This window comes from Myiozetetes cayanensis, unplaced genomic scaffold, assembly GCF_022539395.1.
Source record: "Myiozetetes cayanensis isolate MyiCay16 unplaced genomic scaffold, myiCay2020 scf5-8, whole genome shotgun sequence".
Lineage (NCBI taxonomy): Eukaryota > Metazoa > Chordata > Aves > Passeriformes > Tyrannidae > Myiozetetes > Myiozetetes cayanensis.
Window position 1 is genome coordinate 37315918 of NW_026087742.1, and position 24772 is coordinate 37340689.

A 24772-nucleotide genomic window follows, 5' to 3' on the forward strand; every position below is an offset into this window, starting at 1 on the left:
CGCGCTGCGCCCGCGCAGCCAATCGGCGCCCCGCGCCAAACCTGCCTTCGAACGCCACCGCCCAATCGCCGCCCCCGCCGCGCTCGCCGCCGCCAATCGCGCCGCGGCCGCCCCGCGCCGCGCCGGGCGGGGACGCGGCCCCGCGCTCTGATTGGCCGGGCCGCGGGGGCTCCCCCGACAAAGGCCGGCCTCTTCCGCCCGCCCCCCTCCGCGCGGGCCCACGCGCCGCCCCCCCGCCCCACCGGCGGAGTGCGGTGGCAGCCCCGCCCTCCCTCAGCTTCTGCCCTTCCATTGGCTAAGTGGCGCCCTTGTTCTTTTTTTATTGGACATCTGACGCGTCACTCAATTCTGAGCTGGTGTCGGGGCGGGACTTGCCCCCACTTCCTCCATTCTCATTGGCGGACCGCCGTGTCAGTCAAGCGAGGCGCCGCGCGGGTGCCGTGCCTTAAAGGGACATGGGCTAGCGCGGGCCCCGCCACGGCCGACATGGCGGCGGCGCCCGGCCACCAGCGCACGGTGAGGGTCGGGGGGAGCCCCGCGGGGAGGGGCAGGGCGGGCCGCTCGGGGGCTCTGGGGGTCAGCAGCGGGGCGGTGTGGGGCTGGCGGCCTGCCGGGAGCCGTGAGGACGGTGGAAGCTAGCTTGTCTGTTAAGTACTATATATGTACGTATATCTATCTATCTATCTATCTGTGTGCATGTAAGTATATGTATATATATGTGCATCTATATGTATATATGTGTGTGCGTATATTTACCTGTAGGAGACGCACGTATGTTTTCTAAAGCGACAGAAAAAGAGACAGATACTCTGCTGTTGAAACCAGCCCTCTTGCTGACCCCGTACCGCTGTCTGGAGGTGCTGTCTGCAAGTGAATGGGAATAAAGCTTTGAACTGGGTTTATTCTCAGGAGTGACTTGAGGTCATGGCTTTGAAAACTCCCGCACGAAGGCCAGGCGGGGCTCGGTTAAACCCGCGGTGGTGCCGCGCTGGGCCGGCCGGGTGAGCACAGCGAGCCCAGGGCTCCCGGCAGAGAGTGGGGAGGGCTGGACTGAGCCTCTCTGGGGGTTCCTCTTTGTAAGGCGAACACGTTCCCTGAGGCTGAGGCTGAGCTTTGTTGTGTTCCTGCGCCCTTGGGCGCACGTGGGAGCGCCTGGCAGCGCAGGAGGTAACCTACGGGGGACCGGAATTTCCTCGCCCGTATCCCTGTGAAGATGCGCAGTGTAGAGGAGCAGTGGGAAAGCTTGTGCGAAGCTGTGTCTCTGCACGTGCTTTGGAGGAGCAGAGGTGGTGAAAAGGGTGCAGCATGATGGCGTGTGAGGTCTGTCTCCTCGGGACTCGGTTTGGGGTCTCGATGCCTGCAGGGTGAGCACCCATCTCAGGGTTCTCTGTTATCTGTATCTCCTCTTTTGCATAGAGAGCCCACAGTTACACCAGCAAGAGTAGTTTGAGGACTCCTATGTTCCTTCCTGACTGGTATTTTTTTCTAGCGTGCCTAGAGGAGGATGTCACAAGACTAGTTTTAGTGTCCAGTTAGTAAATGTAGGCCGTTTAATTAATTTAGTTAACAAAACAAAACTCTTGGGTAAAAAACAGTTGCCCCCTGCAGACTTCTTGTATGTGTTAAAAAAGATAAACAGAAACAAATTTAATGTTTTCCAAACTTGGAAAATAGTTGCTTTTCATACATGTGGCACTCTACAGGAAACACTTGATAAAAAATAGTGTATTGTGTCAGTATTTCTCTCCCATTTGATGTAGTTGTTTAACTGAATGAACTTTTTAATGTTTGCATTTAACTAGAGATGGTACTGAAATGTAGAGTGCTCCTGACTCGGTCTGTATCAGGGAAGCACAGACAGCACTCTAAGTTGGTCTCTGGGTGATAGGGCCTGTCCTTTCTTCTCTACTTTCCTAGTTATGAAGTACTGAGGGAAGAGGGCAGGTTGTTAATTGAGACTGCCCCTCCAGAGTGACTGTTTGAAAGTTCTAATAATTGGGTACTTGGATATTTTATGCTTTGTAAACTCAGTACCTTGTTATTCTGTTTTGGGGGTTTTTTGTAGCCACATGTGAGGACTACTGTGTACCACTTAAAGCATTACCAAGCATTAGTCTTTTTTTTTCTTTCCTTTTTTTTTCTGTGCACCCACAGAAAAATTTGCAATTACCGCTAATTTAGGCTCTTTTTCCAGTGCCAGTGATGCTGACTTTTTGCCTTCGTGCTTGCTTCCTTGCTGCAGTTATTGCCTGAAAGATGTCGTGTCCTTCTCTCTTTAGTTCTCTAGATGGAACTTGTTTATAAATCATTGTTATTTTTGCTGTCCATGGATCTAGTAAATTTGTGTAAGATAATGACAAAAACAGGTGTTTTTTTCCTTACTGAAAAGATTGATACACCACTGAGATTAATAGCCTTCTGCATAGTTTTTCGTGGTGTGCTGTATCTCTTTATAGTGTCAGGGAAGTAACAACCTTATGGTGGGTCATTTTTACCATCTGCACAAGTTGTTTGGTTTGAAAAGTGTCCATCAGTCCCAATTTGCTGGTTCTTTTTGGGAAACTTTCCATATGAGGTTGTGTCTTTTTTCCTTATTGTGTTCAGTCTTTGAGAGCTTGAGGAGGTTGCTGTGTGCTGGTGGTGTGTTCACCTATCACTGCTCTGTGTTTTCAATGTTCCCTTCTGCATGCTTGAGTAGGCAGCTGATAGGCAGTGGTAGAAGCAATGAATTTGGGAAGGTAATGTCTGCAGGCCTGTTGAGATTAAATGTGCTCAGCTGACTACTGTTATGTAATATTGGTGCACTTGGCTCCTTCTGGGACTGTTAAGCCTCTTCATTTACTATTCTGAGGCTTTAGTGTGGCATAAGGAATGAAAGACTACAGGGAGTACCCTGAAAGAGAGAGAGGAGATGTAGTGAGCAAATGTGGCCTAGCTGAGATTCAGAGCAAATTATATAGAGTTGCCTGAATTATTTGTTTTTTAATGTTTCATGATCTTCCTCAGCATTGGAGCATGATGCTTCCCATGAGATCTTCCAAGAGCAGGAACAGACCTGAATGACTTTTAATGACTTGAGAGAAACTAGGAAGAAGAACAGAGAATTGCTGTGATGTTGGAGTTTGAACTTTCTGATGGCAAATTCCTTGATTCTGTTTCATTAACTTTCCCAAAGTATTCAGTAGGATTATTTTAAGTCACTTTTTGGGAAACTGAATAGATGGTCTGAACTAAAAGATAGTCTTTTCCTTAAATATATAAGGAAAATGTGCTTGGTAGCAAGCGGTTATTTAGACTGAAGCAAAGAATGATTGCTGGTACAACATATCATATTCCAGCACAATTTTTTCAGTGTTTATTTCAAGCAGATATCTGTACTGACTATTACACTATTCAAATTAGTGCCTGTTGCCTGCATCCGGATGGAATTTAGAAGGCATACAACTAGTCCAAAGCCTCTGATTTCTTTGCTTTGGTGACTTGGTGTTCAAGTGTTTTGAGTATGCCGGCTTTTTCTTTCAAATCTGTCTGCTGGTGGCTAGGAAAATGTTACTCGTGCCAATAAAAACAAACACAAACAAAGGAACTACTGTGGTTTGGTGGTTTAATTCTCAGACAAGACTTTACCTATAAAGACATAAAAGATGATAGAGACATCTAGAAAGATTGTGATGCTGGCAGTCCTACTTCGGTTTCAGGTTCCCCCTTTTTTTTTTTTTTTTTTGACTATTTCATGGGATATCTTTGAATCAATAACAGACAGGATATTGATATTTGAATCAATAGTTGCTGTTGTTTTAGTTGTTGAGGTTTATGTTGCTGCTGTTCTTTTTTATTGCCTGCTGCAAGTACTGTGTTTTGCTTGGTTAATTTTTAATTCATCATTTGGTCTTAGTGTTCTGTGTTCATCAATGCAATGTCCTGTAACACGGATGGTATTTTTGCAGGAGTGAGGTTTAGGCCTTCCTGTTAGCACCTTAAAAACTTTCAGTCTTAAATTCACACTGGTTCTGATTGGACCAGTGAGGCTGCTGAGCATAAGAGAGCATGTATTTGCGTGCATACAATACTTCTTCAAAATACTGGTAATAAGATATTCTTAATTAGGGATTAGTGTTTTAATTGATTTTCTGTGGTAACAGAACTTGTGCAAATGCAGTTCTCTTGAAAAAAGTCATTATGTTATGTAGGAAAATGTTATAAACACAGTCTGCAAAGCATTCGTAAAACTGTACTTAGAAACAGAAGTTGATATATTCATTGTTCTTAAAGTCCTAATTTCTTATCCATGATTAATCACTTTCTTTATAAGTGGAAATTAACTGTGTATGGGCTTTAAATAGCTTACAAATTTTCTTAAATTTTTTCCCTGTATTATTTTTCCTCCTCATAGTGTGTTTTGGGCTGTTGTCTAATTTGGTATGAGATACTTAATAGTTTCTGTATTTTAATTCAGGTCACAATATGCTCCCAATGATTGGTATTTGCAAAAGCATAAAATCAGCCCGCTAAGATCAGCAGTTCCCCAGTTGACATACTAGTGGAGGAGGAAAGCTGTAGGAGCTTCACGTCTGCCTGCAGCCCACTTCTCTCCTAGGCTGCCTTCAAGTTCTGTCACTGAAATATGTAGTGTTGAGTACAGTGGAGAGAAATTACTCTTGTACGTGAAAAATAAGCATTCGTCTTCCGTTTAGCTCATATACACAGGTTGGAAGGCTTAGGCCAGGTAGCCAAATTTTGAGTCAGAACCGTAAACCATGGTATTCCAAGCGCTGTGTCTCATTTGCTTAGAAGAATCATGTTAGAAAGCACATGGCTTAATGGTATTCCATCTGCCTAGCATCTTCACATTCTGGTTGTCCCCTCTGGTCATTGCAACATCCAAAACACCGCAGATGTTTGGAGAGTTGGTGTAGACTGCTTGGGAAGCTGTGGTCTCTGTGGTGTTGTTTTTGAGAGCAGTCTCAAGCTGATCTAAAGGCACATTGGTGCTTGGAGGCAGGAGTACCTTCCTGGCCATGATCTGCTGCTGCTTCTCCTATGCTTATTCCACCAAACAGGTGTCGTGTAAAGTCATCTGAATGTGTCTTGAGAGGTTCAATATATTAATGGAAAGGTAGGAAAGATGAATTGAAGCCAGCGGAAGAGAGGGGTTGGGACTCTTGCATCTGCAGTTGGTGAGCTGTTGTGTTGGATGAGGGCATGTAGAAGTGTGGTTCAGAACCTGGGTGTGCCTTATCATCTGTAGCCACCTTATACAGTATCTCATGTGCAGTAAATATAAGCAGTAATTAACAAGGCAGTTGTTTTCCAACTGACTGTGTCTTGCCTTCTCCCAGTAAGCAAGAGACAGTATCAGTAAATGGAAGACAAAAGCAGAAATCGGAAACTTGTACGAGAGACATTTTTCTCTTAGATACTGTTTTTAATGGAGGGGCAGTTGGATGTAAAAATGACACAGTCTAAGGAAGGAAATACAGCTTTTGTGGTATGATAGTCTCCTTCAGCAGTACTTCCAGACATCATCTGATAGAATTCTGCTTTTCTTTATTTTTGTTATTGTGACAAGGAACAAATGTGAATAACATCTTTGTTTTATTTTCAGGATGATCTGCACAAAGCTCATAACTCTTCATCAGTCACAGATGGACTCTCTGCAACTTCATTTATAGAATACCCAAATTACAAGCCATTTATTAATTCTGATTTGCAGCGCTCCCCATGGAAACCAGTAATTCCATATCCTGAAAGTAATAGCAGAGGTAATAGTTTATCAGAGTTTTCTTACCTGTCTCTGAATCATGTGGTGAAATAAATACATGTATGTCCCCCACATCTACAGAGTTTGCAGTCTTTTTATCCTTTTATCACTTCCCAGGGATGTCCAGGTCATCTGTTTTGTAGGTCCTTTGCTCTTATCTTTCTGAAGAGCACCTGATGAGAAAGGTCATCTTACAGCTGGAGAAAGATGCTACTCTTTGGTAGTAGAGAACTGTAAAAGTCTGAGTGCTTTTTGAAGTTGTACTGACATGTTTTCTTTGCCTGTTCTTCAGTCTTCCTCTCTTTTAATTTTTCCTCTCCTGAGTTCACAGCTGAGTTAGAAATGAAGAAACTTCCTCAGAATGGTTTGGAGCAAAGGAAGAGATTTGGTCTGACAGAAATCATAAGGCTTGTCATGGTCAAAAAGGGTGTGTTAAGTATTTATCATGTCAGCAAAGACTTGGAGGATACAGAGAGGAGCACAGTGCTGAACTGAGAGCTCACCACACCAAAAAGGGAGGCCGTTTTACTCCCATTTATCCTTTGTTTCTAGGCTATTCCTTCTCCTTCCTTTTTCACTCTGGTCCTGATGTTCATCTCCAGATAAACAGATTTGTCTTGCCTGACAGGGCATGAACAAAAAAACCATTCTTGTTTAGTTTTTTGTTATTTTAGTGAATTGGCTTGTCACGCAGCAAGATGTATTCCAAAGCTGCCTTGTGGGGTGTAGAGTACAGGAGGCAGCATGAGGAGTTAGGAGACTAGAGCAGGGCTGATCCTTTGATAAGCTGTTTGGCTCAGGTTCATTGCAATAATGTTCCTTTGAGACTGGAGCGTCATGGAGGCCTAAAGTTATGAACAACTTCATGTTTTTTTCCTTATAGGGGAAAATAGTGAGAAATACTTAGGATGAATCGTAATATTACTGAAACTAAGTAAAAAATCAGAATGATAACCTCAAGTCCCTGTTCCAATAACACAGTTCATGTCTGAATTACTGAGACTTGTATGTTAGTTACCTAGTAGATGAAATCTTAATTCTTGAAGTGCTCTTTAAAATCCAGTATTTACTCTCAATGCCATCAGTTCTGAGAGTGCTGTTGACACGAAACTGAAAGAATCTTGTGACATGAAAAATTGGATGTGCAGGAAGGAGCTTCCTTATAAATTACTGACGTAGATGTATTTTTGTAGATGGCATATGTAGATTGTATTAGCAACAAACCTTTGACTCATAAGCTTCCACTTTGCAACTTAGTTTCAAACAGGGAATCTGCCAACTGTGAAATAACTACAGGTGATGGAAGACAATCGGATAAATCATATCCCTCTGTAAGAATCAACAAATATTTTTATTTTCAAAAAATGTTGAAGTGTAAGTAAATATGAATACATACTGAAAATTGAATCAAACCTGGATGTGATCCAATATATTTCTCTTCTTACACAACCAATAAAAATGCAGAAATTATCTGGAGTGTATATTTTAGTAAGTGTAAGAATATGATAATTAACTTCAGATGGGAGAATTGATTTGATTGTTATTGAGGGTCCTTATTGCTCCTTCCCATGTTAAAAAAAAGTCATATTGAAAAATCCTGAAATTGAGTATAGCAAATTCTGTTTATTCTGGTTTTAATTTCTTTGTGTTGTATCTGTGTGTCTCAGCATGCATAGTTGGTTTTAATACTCTAATAGAAATGGCTGAATGATACTTGGCATCCTGTTGGGTTTCACCTTTATCTATTCATTGCTTGAGTTGCTTTATTGCTGTATTTTGTTAGTCATTATTGTGAATATACAGGGGTTTCAATTTAGCTTTTAAGGATAATAGTAACAAATATGTTTATAGTTTCAGCTATGCCCATTTCAACTGAATTCTAGGAACAGTATTATAAATAGAGAACAGGGTGCTAGTTGGTGACTCTGATAAAGCAAATAAGGCCAAATTATTAATAACTTCCCCTTAACTGTGACTGCTGACACTATGTACTTAACAGATACCTTAAAGCAGGTACTTCTTACTCATGTGATAGTCTCATGCTATTCTGCATTTCAAGATTTGATGAATTTTTACTCTGGAAAACTTGTTCTGATAAATATTTTTGCCTTTTATCTTTATTTTTGGTAATCTGATGCAATCCCAACTTCTTTAGTGCTCATGCATTCTGTAATAAAGGCATATTCTTTCTCTGGAGTAGATTTAAGCACAAAGGAGTGGGCTGATGTTACCTTGCGGATTAATCTGCTATATGAACTGTATGTACAGATGTTCTTGTATTTTGCTTTATCAGCCCTGTATTGGGGAAAGGGCTTATGGTTGTGGTTCCCTTTACAGAATTAAACAATACAGCTAAGAAATGTAATACATCAGATTACCAGCAGATGGTCTAATTGCAAGGTGATGTGAATTCTATTTCATTCTGCTTTTCTTTTTGTGATAATAATTATATATAAAGGGTTCGTTTAGTAATTGCTAAAGCTGGGAACGCAACAGAAAGGGAAAATGGTTCAGCACAAAGGAGATGCTTGTTTTTGGGGGGAGGAGGGGAACATGAGCAAAACCAGAAGAATTAAAAAAGAATTGAACTTATGAATAAACACTTCTACAGCCCTTCTGATAGCTAACCTTGATTATGCTCTGTGGCTATGAGCGATGATATAGAGAATTGCCACTATTTTAACTGCCTAGTTGTAACTTTTTTTCGTTTTGACAAAGAGACAGGGGATGCACTGTTTGCACTTAACATAATATTTGCATGCTTTGTTCTGGGAAATAGTTGTATCTGTCCTAAATGTATCAGGTGAAAGGTATGCACCAAGGGCATCTATTAGTTTTAGAATCAGTTATGGTTTAAAGGGAAGCAGGTCTTAATTCCTGGAAAGAGTCTTGGATGCTTGTAAGGAACACTCTAGTTTTCTTACATAACATGGTTTTATAAAAATGTTTCAAGTTCAATGTTGCTTTGAAGTGTTGATTTAATAATATTTAACAAAAAGTATTTGTTCATTACAGCCATATTTTCTGCTCTGAAGAATCTCCAGGAAAAAATTCATCGACTGGAGTTGGAAAGGTTTCAGGCGGAGGAGAATGTAAAACACCTCAGCAGGGAAACAGCAGACTATAAAAAAGTACTGAGTGAACAAATGGAATATAAAGAGCATGACAAGACTGAAGTGTCAAAGAAAAATCAAGGTTGTTTGCAAAATGTATAGATACTATGGAACAGTGATGTGGATGAAACATTATTGATGTGTTAAATAATTTCAGTTTACTTTCAGTATCTCTTAATTTGCAATGACACATGGAGTTACAAAAAATAATTAAAAAACATACTTTGTTTTAAGGATTTGCATGCATACAGAAGTTAATTTGGCTTAATATGTGAGTTTGTTTAGATGGTCCTTTTCTTGTTTGTTTTGGAACTGTCTTGAAAACAGAAAAAAATCCCAGGACCAAACAGTACATGATTTCAGTTTTCTGCCTTCTGTTGTCTTCAGAACTGGCTTCTCAGCTGGCAGCTGCGGAGTCTCGGTGCAGCCTTCTGGAGAAACAGCTGGACTACATGAGAAAAATGATCCAACATGCAGAAAATGAGAAGTCTCATCTCTTGGAGAAACAGGTGTGTTCTCAAAATTATATTAAGAGTTTAATCCTAAAAATCATTAACTGTGTCGTGATTTTTCATAGTTTCTGTAATATTCATACTTTCAAATGTGCATGTCTATTTCAGCTGGCCTTTATATACTTAGTGGTGGATAGTTTCCCTACTTTCATTTCCCAGTTTTCTCATGACCCTGATATTTTCTTTGTGCACCTGTTTCTAAGGCAATATCAGGCTCTGGTATTAATAAGAATTGTTTGCTTCTGTGGGATTGGCTTACTGCAACAGCTCATCCTTATCCCCCAGTGTTATACCCACATACCACTGGGAAAAAACCTCCCTTTTGTGTTCACACTCTTCAGATCTTTGGGGATATTCTTTGCTAGCACTGCTTTTGCTAAACTGGTGGTGAAATACCCATTCTGTAGACGTAGCAGTAAAATTTCCTATTTCTACATGAGTGACTAGGGTTTGACCTATTTTTTTTGACCAAATGAACTTGAATTTTACAGGTGTATGGATCACCTAGAATTCTCTGTTCATTGGTCTCTGTAGCTGTTCTATTTCTGTCTGATAAATATTTGTTAAAGAAAAAAAAATGTAGAAGAAAGCTATCTTTAGTAGCTGCATAATGAACTTGGTTTGGTTTTTTTACCAAACCTTGGTTTGGAGGAAGGAGAGACTGCAGAATCTTCTCTCATCAGAATGTGGTTGAGTGTGCAGTTCCCCAGCATTGGTGGAGCAGTAGTGGTGTTCGCTCCCTGATTGCAGCACCATTTAAAATTGCACAGAGGAAGTAGAAGTTCCTCTGCACTGTGTATGGGCCTCCTTTGTGCTCCAGACACAAGGCTTACTGTAGATGGTCTTATTGTATTTATAAATTGTTTTCCTTTTCAATTCTCCCTTCAAGGGTTCATTGGAGAGAGATCGGCTTGATCAGTCACACGTTCAGTCTAAATTGGAAAAGCTGGATATGCTGGAAAAAGAGTATAGGAGACTTACTGCGATGCAGTCCATAGCAGAGGTCTGTCATTTGTGTTGGATACTGTGTCAGATTTGTCTTGTTTGTTGTAATCAGCACTTGATATCTATATGTCAGTAAAAGAGCTGAGCAAAACTTTGTGCTGTAGAGAAAGACAGCGAGTAAACTTCTTTTTCAAGCTGAAGTGTTGTAAAAATTTAAAGTTATTACTGAAAGTCTGCATGGCTAGATGGACTTTAGGTCACTGTATACTGCAAGAATTGGTGTTAAACCTTAACAGTATCTGTGTTCCTCTTTTATGATTAGGTGGTGCCTAGGCACATAACTTTACAGGCATTCCTAAGATCTCAATTTCTGACTTGCCTTCCATGCTACTGAATAACTTACGGTTACTTTCTGTTATGACTCATATTTAACTTGACTTATGTGAATTTGGTGTGTGTGATTCTTTTTTTTTTTTCTTTTAGCCCTCCTTCTTAAGAAACACAATTATTGCTAGCTACTTTGTGTGCAGATTTCTGGAGCATGGCTTTGCAAGGCCTCCAGCATGGGATAGCTGTCAGTGGGTTTGAACCAGGCTGCCTTTTCAGTACTCCTTTTGAATCAGTAGCTTTTATGAGCTCAGTGTGATTGTGTTTGGTCATATGCTGTTGTGGTGGGTTGACCCTTGAACTTTTATTATTTTTGTAACTTTATAATTAGAAATAAACCCAAATCTCACCATGGGCTGCAGGAGAATCTCTGCTCCGGCACTTGGAGTACCTCCTCTGTCTCCTTCATTGACCTTGGGGTCTGCAGGGCTGTTGCTTTCACATAACCTCACTCCTCTCTTCTGGCTGCTGTTCCCCAGCAGGTTTTCTTCTGCTTCTTAAGTCTTTTATTCCAGAAGTACTGCCCCCACTGCTGTTGGGCTCAACCCTTGGCCATGGTGGGTCTGTCTTGGAACTGGCTGGCATTGGCTCTTTCAGACAGAGGGGAAGCTTACAGTGGCTCCTCACAGAAGCCATGCCTGTAGCCACTTGTTACCAAAACTTTTCCACACAAACCCCATAAATCTTTCTGTGTACTCTCTGTGATGTTGGCTTTTGAGGTCACATGCACTTACCTCTTTCTACTGCTGTAGTGACCACAAGTCTCCCAAGCCTGAAAACTACAGAGAACTTAACTAGGGAGAGGCTTCCACCTGCAAGTTTCTTCCCTGCTCCCCCAAAAGGACCAGATAGAACAAGATTAAACTGTGGTATTGAGGATGGCAGGTCTGGGTTCTGTCAAAATCACAGGCTTGCCACCCTGCATGCCGGCCCTTTACAAGGTGCTGAAGTAGATGGTATATCTCTGGGAGTACATAAGGAGATGTTTGGTAGTAAATCCTCAGCTACTTGGTTTGCTGCAGGACCTCTAGACACTATAACTGTTCTTGGAAGTCCCTGAGCCAAGGCAGCTGTAACAAGCTGTTTAAGATCCTGACACCCCATTGTGGTGAGCTGCAGTTGTGGAGTACAAGTGTCTGCATTGTTGACTTAGACCAAACACTTGTAAAGAGAAATAAGTGTCTTCTGGGTCTTGTTGAGTGAAAGAAGCAGCAGTTTCCTCCAGGGTCAAAGTTGTAATAACTGGTTCAGCAACCAGAATTCCCTCTGAAGGGCTTTTACCAAGTTTTTGCCTGGTAGCAACTGAAGTTTAGTAAGGTTGGGTTGTTTGCCTTTTTGTGCATGGCTAGGGGAAATCATTTCAGCCTTAAGATTCTTATTTGTTATTGTGGTTTTTTTTCTTCTGAATCTAACTAGATGTCTTTGCTTCTTTATCTTTAGGATTAGTAGCTGTCACAGTTAAATCTGTTTTAGTGGGATGGGGTATTTAATTCACACAATTTTGAATTCGGGGAGCTGAAAAAGATCTGGATCTAGTTATGACTAAAGGTCACTTTCCTTGTGATGATGAGCCATTTTCTGGTTCACAAGTCTGTCTGCCTCTGTGGTTATGGCCTAGGTTCCTACGTGAGCGTCCGTATGCTAGGTGTTACCTTATCCTGACGGAGTGACTGTACTCCCCGACCAGAACAGTTGCATCTTTCATCTTTGATTTGTAATTATGCCCATGGGACCACAGGAATGTTTTCAAGTTCAATTTGAAGCAAGAAATAAAGACTGTTTCATACATGGTGTGTTGAAATGGATGGAAAGCGGTGAGGTGACCGCTCATGAGCGAGCAATAATTTAACTGCCTCTGATTTCAGGCGCTGCCAGAGCGCAAGTTGTGTGTGGATCTTACTGAGAGCATTTCATCTCTGCAGAACCACTACCTGACCCTATAAGTGTATTATCTTCGAGGAGTTTGCTAATGTTAATATTGCCTGTGAAAAAGAAGTGCTGAGATTACTGTTTCTGTGAAGTGCCTGTAATAGGAGTACTTACCCTAGAAATGCTTTTGAGGCATGTTTATTGCAACTGTAGACTTGCAGTGCAGTCTCTGGATAGCTGACTGAAAAGATCTGAACAGGTCTCTGTCTGAGAATGGAGTAAGGACAGGGTTGTTCCCTAAAAGTGCAGTTTGGGCTCTGGTCTTGTGTGTAGCCAGGTGACCAGAATTTGAATGTATGTGTGGATGATGCTTTTTGAACTGTGGTTCATAGTAATTGATTTTAATGCTAACAATGAGACTTAATAAACTCCCACCATTCTGTGAACCATTCTTCACATCCTGTTGTGGCTGTACACTACCCACACCTCTAGCTCTCCCTCTGCCCTCTCATTGCCAGGTGGTGAGAAGCAGCAGCTTCCCTGTGTCAGCTGGGTGGACACTGACTGCTCAGCTGTCCAGCAGATGCTGATTTGCAAGGCAGAGAAGCACAGAGGTAAAAGCTGTCTTTAGTCTGGAGACATTTCCTCTCTGGTGGAACTAATCTGGATGCTTATCCCAGCAACCAGTTTTATGACATTTAAGTGTTCTGTGAGGTCTCATAACTTTCTGTCTTTGGTTAAAGTTTTTTGAGGGATGGAATACTATCTAGAGGGTCCTGGACAAGCTTGAGAAGCATGCCCACAGGAACCTCATGAGGATCAATGAGGCCAAGTGCAAGGTGCTACTCATGGGTCAGGGCAACTTCCCTCCAGGCTGGAGAACGAAAGGATTGAGGGCAGCCCTGGCAAGAAGGACTTGGAGGCTCTTGTGCATAAAAAATTGGATATGAGGCAACAGTGGGCACTCACAGCCCAGAGTACCAACCATATCCTGGGCTGCATCAGGAGCAGTGTGGCCATCAGACCGAGGGAGGTGATTCTCCCCCTCTACTGTGCCCTTGTAAGACTCTGTCTGGAGTGCTGCATCCCAGCTTTGGGGTCCCCAGTGCCTGAAGGACATGGACCTCTTGGATCAGGTCCAGAGGAGGCCTCAGAAATGGTCAGAGGGCTGGAACATCTCTCCTATGAAGACAGACTGAGAGGATTGGGGTTGTTTAGCCTGGAGAAGAGAAGGCTCCAGGGAGCTCTTGTTGTGGTCTTTCAGTACTTAAAGGGGGCTTATGAGAAGAATGGTGACAGATGTTTTAGCAGGGCCTGTAGCAATAGGACAAGGGGCAGTAGCTTTAAACTAGAAGAGGATAAACTTAGACTAAATACAAGGAAGAAATTTTTTACAATGAGGGTGGCAAAATGCTGTAACAGTTTGTCCAGGGAAGTTGTAGATGTCCCCATTCTCGGAAATATTCAAAATCAGGTTGGACACAGGGCTCTGAGCAGCCTGGTCTAGTGTAAGGTGTTCCTGCCCATGGCAGGGGTCTTGGACTTAAGTAACCTTTAATTATTCCTTTAAAACCAAACCATCCTGTGGTTCTGTGATTCTCTGAGGTGGTTGCATGAGACTTAATGTCTATTTTTGCCTGTTTTCTAAGAGAAATTGAAATACTTTGGTTTTATTTTTTTTCACTGAAATTCTTTGCAGTGGCTAGGGGTGGTCAAGCAGACTGTTTAGGCAGCCCATGTGCTGTGCAGTGCTGTCTTAGACAATGGGCAGTACTAGCAAGGAGGGTCTGTTTGGTTGGCCCTGTGCCCTCTCTTTCTTAATGATAGTTTACTAATCTGTGCAATACTTTCTTCTATAAACAAGAAAACAAAATTATTTCAGTAATCTAGCTTAGGTATATATTTCTAATAGGGTCCATCATGGATGATACAGTAAGATAGATACTTGCTATGCAGCTGGACAGCTAGCTGAGGGAATACTTGTTCGTTTCAGAATGAAAGCCTTGGCCCAGCTTCATGACAATCTTCAGTTTAAACAGCATATTTTTCATACTGAAAATTCTGTCAAACTTAACAGGTTAATAAAAGATCTTTATAGACTGACCGCAAGGATATCAAGATCTGTGCCAATAACTGTGCACAAAGGCAGAAAACAACCTTTGTTACCATTCATCTGTTTTGAATGGAAAAAAAAATCATCAGGAGGCTTCTTGTATTCAACAGAAAAAGTTGGTTCTTTTATATCGTGCCTTTGTCCTCAGTGTTTATCCAGGCTTTTGCCTTGTAACACCTTTGTATAACAGCTCATTACATTATTCTTGCAGTTAATGCTTAAGTAAAGCAGAACTGAATTTTTTTTTCTACCTCAGTGTAGTGCATTTATAAACAAACAGAAGTGTACAAATACAGCTGTTGCTCTGTATTGCATGTTTTTCTGCCTCAAGCTTGATTAGTGGCTTTGTGAGTTATCAGTCTTTGGGGGGTGATGGTGAGAAGGGAAGTTGGTTTGTGTACTGGAGCTCAGGATTATTTTTTTTTTCTACTGTGTAAAAGTCAGAAAGCTATTTGATAACTTTAACATTGGGAATTTCAGTGTATCCTGTTTAAACAAGGTTTTCATCTTGTTGGAGGGTTTACAAAGAAATGTGTGGCTTTGCCCTTAAACCTTTTCTTTGAAAAGGAGTTTCGAAAGAGTTCTTACATGCTTTTGCGATTTAAAAAATTAAATTACTTCAGAGGCATCATACAAACTTTCCTCCCTCTTCTTTATTAGGAGGGTGGCTAGATGTTCAAAAAGTCTTTTCTTGTAAGACTGTAAGTTACAGGTTTTAGCAAAAATACCATTAGTGGTCTAAGTAAAGCAAGTCTTCTCTTGCCTGAGGATGATACCTGATATGTCTTTGTTAGCTCTTTTGTAATACAAAATCTTGGAGGATAATGTACACAAAGCAACCTACTTTCTAGAGTGTTTTTACAGCTGGAGAGAGACAGCTTTGGGTATTGCTGTCAGCTGTGACTTAAATTCAGATATCAGTTGTGGAAGTAAGAAAAATCAAGTTTGAAGCATGAGATTTTTGACTGCTGCATTTATGCCTATACAGACAAAGCATCAGCAGTCGTTCTAATGCTCAGTTACCTTTGCTTCACTTACCTCTAAGTCATAAGTTGGACTCATAGTTTTGCTCAAGTTCTTAGTATTGTAGGGTTCAGGAAGTAAAAATGGTTTAATTAGTAATGCTATTATTTTTGTTCAACTTTGACTAGAAAAAAATGAAAGAGCTGGAACAGAAGCTTTGGGAGGAAGAACACGCAAGGAAGCTTGTTCAGGAAAAAGCAGCTGAGGTAACCAACAGGAAATTTCTTTTGTACTGCTATGCACTGTAATTAGCTCTTCCTTTTTATCAAATTTTCAGCTAAGCTTACTGAAGGAGCTTCCCATATGCGTCAAAGAATAATGAAATCCTGGGTTTAGCCTTTTTTTATTTTTCCTTATTTTTTTCCTCCTCTCTGGGATACCAAATATTCTGAAGTTCTCTGAGCTTTTTGGAAACCTTTTTCTGACAGCAAATGGGCACTGAAGCTTTGATTTCTCCACTAAGTTGTTGGAAAAGAGGAGTAGAAATTCAGACTAATTAATAATTGAGTGTGCATGGGGATCTCTAAATAGAAATAGATCAAGGTCAACAAGTATGCTCCCTTGTTCATAATTGTAATTAAAATATTTTAGAAGAAGGCAAAAAAGAGACAATGTACTTTTGGTTATGAGCCCATAAGGATGCTGGTCTTCTCCTAACCTGGATGTGTACTGTTCGTTAAATGCTCATTGTTTGCTGAGGAATTATGGAGGCAATGTGTTAGGCCATGAGTTTGGTGTGATGGGGAAAGGGATCTCAAATTCATCATGGAAAAATTGTGCTGTGAATGCTTCTATATGACATTGGTTATGACATGATTTGTAAAGCTGTGTCATGTCTTGGCAACATGCTGTTGTCAAGCCAACAGCAAAGCATACAGGATTCTCACTGTCAACAAGGAGTTCTAAACTTAAATCTTTCAAAAGATGTTTTGGTGGTTGGGTGTTTATTGTGTTTGTTTGGAGTGGTTTTTTACTGTCAATAAAACAGAAGTAGTTGCTGGTTAACTATATGCCATGGGATCATGGTTGAGCAGGTTGAGTGGCTTGGATTTCCCTAATACTTTGTCAAGTGTAAAGCACAGCTGATGTTTGGGCACTTGCCTGCATGGGGCTAATGCAATAAGGCTAATTCTCTAATTTACTAGGATTACTAGTAAATGTAGTAATGCTACCAGAGGAAGTATTAAATGTTTAAATGGACCTTGGAAAAGAAAAGCATCCTAAAAATTTACAGCCCTTGCTTTCAGAGAGCCTGTATTTCAAAAACTCTTGGTTTGCAATTCTCTGCTTACTCTGTCTCTGATTATTTATTAAAATAATTTCAGTAACTCCTCTTATTCCCTCAATTAAAGCTTCAGACAGGCCTGGAAACCAACAGACGACTGATTCAAGCAGCATCACCATTGCTTTCTCCAAAAGCAAGACAACCCAGGAAAAAAGCTAAGCAGCCAGAGAAGGTAAGATGGGGAGAAGAGAGTTACTGAGGAGTTAAATAAGGATGTGTGCATGTGATCAGGAAGTGGGTTGCATCCTTTATTAGAAGGTAAAGGGAAAATGGGTTTGCTGTAATGTAATCTTTGCTAAACATTTCTCTTCTTTCTTTCCAGAAATGCCCTCTTGGAAGCCGTTCCACTGTGCAGCCCCATTACAGACTGTGTCTGGGTGACGTACCCTTTGTGGCTGGGAAGGTGAGCTGATAAGCTTAATGCTCAGTAGCTGCAACTCCTTAAGTGACTTTGACTTGGTGCACTCCTGACACCCAGTGGTCACATCATTTAATTTTCTTTGATGCTTTTCTTCAGTTTGTCTTCAAAATACATTTTGGATATTGATAACTTGCTGAGCTGGCATTTCCAGAAACAGGTCTGCATTATGCTGCTTGACAAACTGTTCTTGTTAGTGCTTATTCATTCAAACAAATGTTAATTCAAACAAAAAATACATTCTTGGCAGCAAAACAAAAGTGTTCTTGTTTTTAAATATTCTTCAGTGTTATCAATTATCATTATCAATGCCATTTAAAAGAAGTCTCTTTCACTTTTCCTTCCAGTCTACCAGTCCCAGTCATTCAGTTGCTGCCAACGTGCAACATGTGCTACACCTGATGAAACAACACACGAAAGCTTTGTGTAACAGACATGTGGTAAATGATACTCCACTGGCAAAACCCATCAGCACTGCTCATCCTGCCAGCAAAACCAGAAGGCCATCCCTGCCGATGGAATCGTCTTCGTCTCAGGAAGAGCTCTCAGAAGTGTTGCTGACTTTACAAGATGAATTTGGACAGATGAGTTTGTGAGTGTGCTATATTCTCCATTGCAGATTATGAATATGTTTTATATTTTTGCCTTTTGCTTTGAACTTGGAAGGCTTTGCTTGAGAAAGGTGTTAGTTTAGGAAATCTTCGTTCTGCTGGCTGTCATTCTGCAGAGGCTGTCATTTCTCCTTGCAGTTAGAGGGAGACTCTGCTAAACAGTCTGGACACCATGCCTGTGTTTATATGCAGCAGTATTGAATTCAAAAGAAGCAGTGAAGTGTAGCAACAGCCCTGATGTAGTGGATTATTGTGGGCTAAACCCAGACAGCAGCTAAGTACCGTGCAACCACTCACTCACACGCACCCTCCCACACACCCATCCCTCCACTCTGTTGGGATGGGCACTGTATACCCTTATACTGTATCATTTATGTCCTACCCAAGCTCCACACTTTCCAATATATCCCAGTTAACCACCATCACCTTTCCAGTCTTTTGATGTGTGCACATACACATATCATTCCCACAGTCTGTGGACCATCCCTGTCTATTGAGTTCATTTAGTCCATGACTTTGGACTCATCTGTCAGAAGCCTTTTGGGGCAGGGAAAGGTTATGGATAGTTGCTTGCTGAAGTCACTTGGGGGTTGTGGTGGATGAGAGGCTGGACATGAGCTGGCAGTGTGCATTTGCAGCCCAGAAAGCCAGCCCTGTCCTGAGCTACATCAAAAGCAGCATGGCCAGCAGGTCGAGGGAGGTAATTCTGCCCCTCTGCCCTGCCTTGGTGAGACTTCCCCCTTGGAGTGCTGTGTCCAGCTCTGGTACTCCTAACATAAAGGTTTGGGCCTGTTTGAGGAGGTCTAGAGGAGACCACAAAGATGATCAGAGAGTGCTGGAGCACCTCTCCTGTTGTTCAGCCTGGAGAAGAGAAGGCTCCAGGGAGCCACCTCACTGTGGCCTTTCAGTGCTCAAAGGAGGCTGTAAGAGAGCTGGAGAGGGACTTTGTCAGTGATGTGTAGTGATTGGATGAGGAGTAATGACTTCAAACTGAAAGAAGGCAGGTTTAGGTTAGATATTAGGGAGAAATTTTTTACTGTGGGGTTGGTGAGGCACTCAAACAGGTTGTCCAGTGAAGCTGTGGATGCCCCATTTGTGGAAATATTCAAGGTCAGGCTTGATGGGGCTCTGAGCAACTTAGTCTAGTGGAAAGTGTCGCTACCTGTGGTAGGGGGTTTGGAACTAGTTGATCTTTTAAGGTCCCTTCCAACCCAAATCATTCTATTACCTGTTGTTCTTTGACCTTCAACCCCTTCAACAACAGAAGGGTCCTCTGAGAGACCGGGCAGGGTAGAGAGCTGCTTCATTTCCTTTGTCTCCCAGGCAGCTATACTGAAAGCCCCCCAGTAGCCTTTTGGGTCCTTAAAATGCCCCTTTCTGAGATGGTCTCTTCCAAGGTTGCACAGAGTCTTTCGGCCAGTTGCACTGGGGTGCTTTTGCCAATGACTCTGGCTGATTTCAGCCTCCAGGACTGTCAGCTGTTGGGATCCCCTGTCACTCCAGAAATACAAATGGGTTCTGCCCCTGTGCAGCTTGATGGCATTAGGTGCACTGTAGACCAGGGTCTCCTAGAGCCTTGTACTCCGGTGAGGCTGATGTGCCGGGCCATCTGATCCACAGTCCATAAAGCTGGTTGTCCCTCTGCTGTGCTGGCTGAAGACAAGGCTCCTCTAATATTGGTCCTAGGATTCTCCATTTGTGTAAAAACAAATTAGAATTCCTTTTCATAGGATCAGGAATAAGATCAGCCCTGCCACTCTTGTCTGGGGAACTGCTCAGTGGAGACTTAAGCACAAATGGGGGGATTCTTCAGGAAAGTTGCTGTTTGTTTTATCCCTGCAATTCACATACCTGTGCCTCTATGATTTAGATAGTATTTCCATGCTACTTCGTCATGTCTTCCTTATGGTCCCACAGCTAGAAGTCAGGGTTCCCTGTGGTGTGTATTCTCTAAAGGAACCTTATTGTTTGTGAGGTTTAAACAGCAACTCAGTCCCACTCAGCTCACTGCTCCCAAATGCACACCCTCCCCTGATCTGAACCACATTCAGCACCATGCTGCTTCCTAGCACTAAGACCGTGCAGGTTTTAACATCTTAAGGGTATTCAGAGTTCTCAAACGCTGTTGTAATTAGCCCGGAGAAGAAGCGGAAGGTGTGGGAGGATGTCTCCTCCGCGGGTTGGCCCTGTGAGGAGCAAAGGTGAAAGGTGTAGTTATAAACGTTCCCCAGTAGGAGGCTCCCGCAGTGCGGAGGGACGGCGGTGCTGAGGTCACACACACCCCCCGCCATGAGGAATTTCATGGTCAGGGAAATTATAAATTTCTGATTATAAATCAGCATTCTGACCAGCCACTATCAAGCCAATACAATGAATGCCTATTAAAAAAAAAAAAAATCTGTTTTCACACACTCTGGTCAGATCTGTCATTACCTCAACCCCTCGTGCCCCACACTGGGTGCCAAAAATGAGTGTTGAAGTTTAATCCCAGCCAGTAGCTAAGCACCATGCAGCTGCTTGCTCACTCCAGTGTGGTGGGATGGAGAGGAGAATTGAGAAAAGTAAAACTCATCAGCATAAATAAGGACAGTTTAATAATTGAAATGAAGTAAAATGTAATTATAATAGTTATCAAAAAATGGAGCCCCTGGTGGTCTAGTGGTAAAGGCGCCGCGCTATCACCGCGGAGACCCGGGTTCGATTCCCGGTCAGGGCCACTCCCGGGCAGGTGGAGCTCGTTAGCCCTTAAAGGCAACCCACCTACGTCCTAAGGACCTCGCTGCCACCGTCCAAGCTCGCTTGGCCCCGGCAGATGAACCTTAGGATTAAAGGGTGGGCTCAGTTCCGCGCACACTGTGTCTCACCTAAAAAATCCAATGCGCAGGCTGGAAGGTGGAAAGACCTTCCCCGGATCTTCGCTCGCGAAGACTGGCCATTATTAGTTATCAAAAGGGGAGAGAAGAATAAAACCCGAGGAAAAAGAAACTCTACAATTGCACACAATTGCTCACTACCTGTCTGCTGCCCAGCCTGTCCCCAGCACCAGTGGGTCCCTCCCAGCCAGCTCCCCCCAGCTTATATATTGAGGATGATGTGTTCTGTGGTATGGAATCCCTTTGGCCAGTATGGATTGGCTGTCCCAGCTATTCCCCCTGTCCAGCATCTTGTCTGCCTCCTCAGTGGCAGAGCAGGAGATGCTGAAAAGCCCATGGCTTAGGGTAAGCACTGCTCAGCAATTACAAAAACATCAGTGTGTTACCGACATTATTTTCATACTAAATCCAATACACAGCACTGTACAAGCTATTAAAAAGAAAATTAACTCTGTCCTAGCCAAAACCAGGATGTGGACAAATACTCCATTAAAGGACAGCTTTACTAGACATTTTGCTTGTCCTGGTTAACAGACCATAATTGTTACTGTACTGGGCAACTGCAGTAGGTACATCTACACAAAACTGAGTGAGTGCTGAGATCATGCTCTCAAAGGGTTATTTGGTCATTTTGAATGTGTGACTTGAAGCTGGAAACTATTTATGTTATTAAGACTTAATGTAGGAGCAGCCTGCCACCAGGATGTGCTACAAACCAGCAAAACTGTTCTTACTGGTTTGTTACGGTGTGTTGGTCATGTCTGGCTGTTGATGCTCTGGTTTCCTAGAAGTGTTATTTCTGAACTGGGGGTGCAAACGGTAGAAGCCAAGGGAGCCTGATGCAAGCCTTGTTCTGTCTGAATTCTATGGTAGTGATCACCAGCAGCTGTCAAAGCTCATCCAGGAAGCCCCAACCACTGCAGTGAAGGAGGATCTGGAGAGGGAACTTGAGGCACTGGTGGGAAAGATGGAAGCAAAGGCAGACCAGATCAGCAAAGTTCAGAGGCATCGGTTGCAGGTGAGTTTCTTTTGACTGTGTTCATGCTCATGTAGAGTTGCTGACTTAAGTGGCTTTTTTAATGTGATATCCTAATCTAATAGTAGTTGAATAAAGCAGAAATAACTACTTTAGAGTAGTATTGCCTAGCTCTAGCTTTGATGTCCCAAAGTTAGTCTGCATGCCTCCATCCTTCTATCCCAGTATTTTTGCAGAAATGTCCTTTCTGTCACCCTTGTGCCCACTCTTCATGCTTTCCTGGGCAGAGCTTTCATTTAATTGCATCACGCTTTACACCTCTTGTCCCTTGAACAATGTTTAACAGTTTTCCTTTACTTTGAGTAAATTACCTATTTATGTTTTGATTTGCATTTTAAAAGACAAAAAAGGACTGTTTTGCTTATTTAATATCTTTCAAAATGTTTTGAATAGTGTAGCTTGTTCATTCAAAACTATAAAACATATTGATTTCCTGTTTTCTTTCATCTTCATTAATTTTAGTGAATTTCTTTCAAAGAGCTTAACCCCATGTGTTTAATCTGGCTCAGTTCATATGAACAGAGACTTGCCCTTACCTGACATAACTTACACATAAAATATGTGCTGAGAGCTCTGCTGCTGATGTCCAGAATGGACATATGAAATGTTTGCATTACTCACTTTTGATCTCTTATGATCTTCAGAGGAACTGCTGCAGAGAAGCAGATGTGCTGTAGTTCCCAGTAGTAATGATGCTCATATGCTATTGGCAAAAGCTTAGGAGCCAGGATTTAGGAAAACTGCTGCAAGCTGTAAACTAGGAGGAGGAAGCACCTCTACCTGAAGAAAGAGGAACTGTAGAAGCCACCTGTGTTGCAGTTTGGGCATATGAATGTCTGCACCTCAGACTGCCCAGTTCCCCACTCAGCCTTGTGCCAGCTCACTCTTTTCTGGGGAGTACCGAGTCTTATTTACAGTGCTGTGTGTGGATACTGCCTCTTCACCCCAGCAGGGTGCTGGCATTCTTTTTAAAGCTACATCTCTGACAGTGAGCAGCTATTAAAATCACTAGTATGTATGCAGAAAAACTTTTCTACAGTTGGTAACAGTGACAAGTCAGCTTTTTCCATTACATTCCTGATGGAGATATTTCCCCATAATGAACTTGTCAGTTTTTAAAGAGGTAACCTAGTAGTTCAGACTATAAGCTAATCATAGTTCTAAAGATGCAAATATAACAGTGTTTTGTAAGGAAAATATTTATTATTCAGGGTGACTTGGAAACATCCATTTGCTTAACTGGGTGAGATGAGTGGTGGGATATGTTTGGAAAAATTGCTGAACATAAAATGAAACAAGGTCACTGCTTAATATTTTTTTTTGCTTCTCTTTCAGCTAGAGAGACTTAAGCGAGAATGCAAGTCCAAAAAGACTTCTGCTAAACAAATGAAAGACAGCAGGTTCCCTGTTAGTGAGGTTAAAGTAACAACTACAGTAACCACAAAAGGAAAGAATGCTGGTCCCATCAAAGTGAAACCTGGGGAGAAGAGTCGCAAGAATCTTCAGTTGTTGAGAGACATGCAGACCATACAGACTTCTCTACAGAAAGATGATATCAGCTGGGACTACTGACTTTTCTGCAGACATGTTCTTGAATCATCCCAAACTGGCCAAACTTTCTCACATTCTGGATGTAAAGCAGCTGCCTTTTTCACTGTGTGGAAGAGACTACTCTACACTAAGCACACTTTTGAAATACAGGCTCTTAGTTCTCCATCCCTGCATTTGATTGTATATATTATGATCTAGCTTAGAACACATTCTGTTTTTAAGGTACCCAGCCACTGAGTTGAACAGTAGGGTCCCTTATCTTATGATTCCAGCATTCCCTCCATTTTCCTTCAGCACACCCAAGCACTGCACGTTTATGTGGGTTGGTGTGTGTGTGATGTGCCAGCACGATTTCACACTGCTGTTGAACTGGGAGGCTCCTGAGGATGCACCTTGTTTGAAATTGATGCTGCAGCCCTGAGTCTTAAGGGCTTTCTGTCAGTTCTGTGTGCAGCTGCAATGGCTCCATCTCTCAGAGAACACCTTTTAAAGGTGTTCTGTGGAGCTCTCTTCAAAATGCTTTCCTAGTTCTCGTTCTGCTGCGTTGCATTAGTCAGCATGAATGGCAGAGGATGTTTGAGAACTCAAAAAAGGAGCAGAATAACACATGAATTATGTTGCTTAATGATCAAGTGATATTTTTCTACAGAAATCCTAGTTTAGGAAAAAGGTATAGGATAGGGGATAATACCTATTCCTGGTTCACAGCTGTGGGTGGTAAAGGAGTGAGATAAACCACAAGTATTTTAAACTGCAAGTGCCTCAATCATGCCATTCAGTCCTGGCATCTTGCTTTTAACTTGAAATATGTGCTTTGATGAGCTATCTACTTTGGTAGTGGTGCAATTAATTTTGTGCTCTGACTTGCACAGCTGAGTAAATTTTATTTATTATGTTAATAATTTAAAGAATTTCCTATTAACGGAATGTACAGAAGACCGTTACTTGTATATACAGTGGAAAAATAATAAAGCCAGCTTGTCTGTTGAGTGAATTGTGGGAAACCTGCACTTCCTCTGTATTAGCTTGGTGTTTGCTGCAGCCCTTTTTTGGGGTGCGGTGACTTCTCCCTGGTCAGGGTGATGAATGTGAGATAATGCAGGTAAGGTGAGGGTCACAGTTGTCCACCCTTGCCTGGAGCTGAACAGGGAGCTCTACAGGATCAACATAGGCACAAGGGCTTTGAGTTTAAGTTATGTGTAGGTGATCCACCCTGCTTGTCTCCTGGCATTGAAGGTGCAGAAAGTGTTAGCTGCGATGGGAGAAATCAGATGC

At 42.1% G+C, this 24772-nt stretch overlaps 1 protein-coding gene across 2 annotated transcripts; it reads left to right on the top strand.

Moving 5' to 3' along the window:
- Positions 1-404: 404 nt before the first annotated feature.
- CEP57 (centrosomal protein 57) lies at positions 405-24491 on the top strand. 2 transcript variants are annotated; one of them, XM_050331394.1, is made up of 11 exons: positions 405-516; positions 5606-5762; positions 8777-8956; positions 9262-9383; positions 10276-10389; positions 15852-15929; positions 17076-17180; positions 17331-17411; positions 17774-18018; positions 21784-21928; positions 23282-24491. In XM_050331394.1, exons 1-11 carry the CDS (start codon positions 487-489, stop codon positions 23516-23518), a joined length of 1494 nt encoding a protein of 497 aa, XP_050187351.1. In that variant the 5' UTR covers positions 405-486; the 3' UTR covers positions 23519-24491. The 2 variants fall into 2 exon arrangements, with proteins under 2 accessions (XP_050187351.1, XP_050187352.1); XM_050331395.1 differs by lacking the exon at positions 10276-10389.
- The last annotated feature ends 281 nt before the right edge of the window (positions 24492-24772 follow it).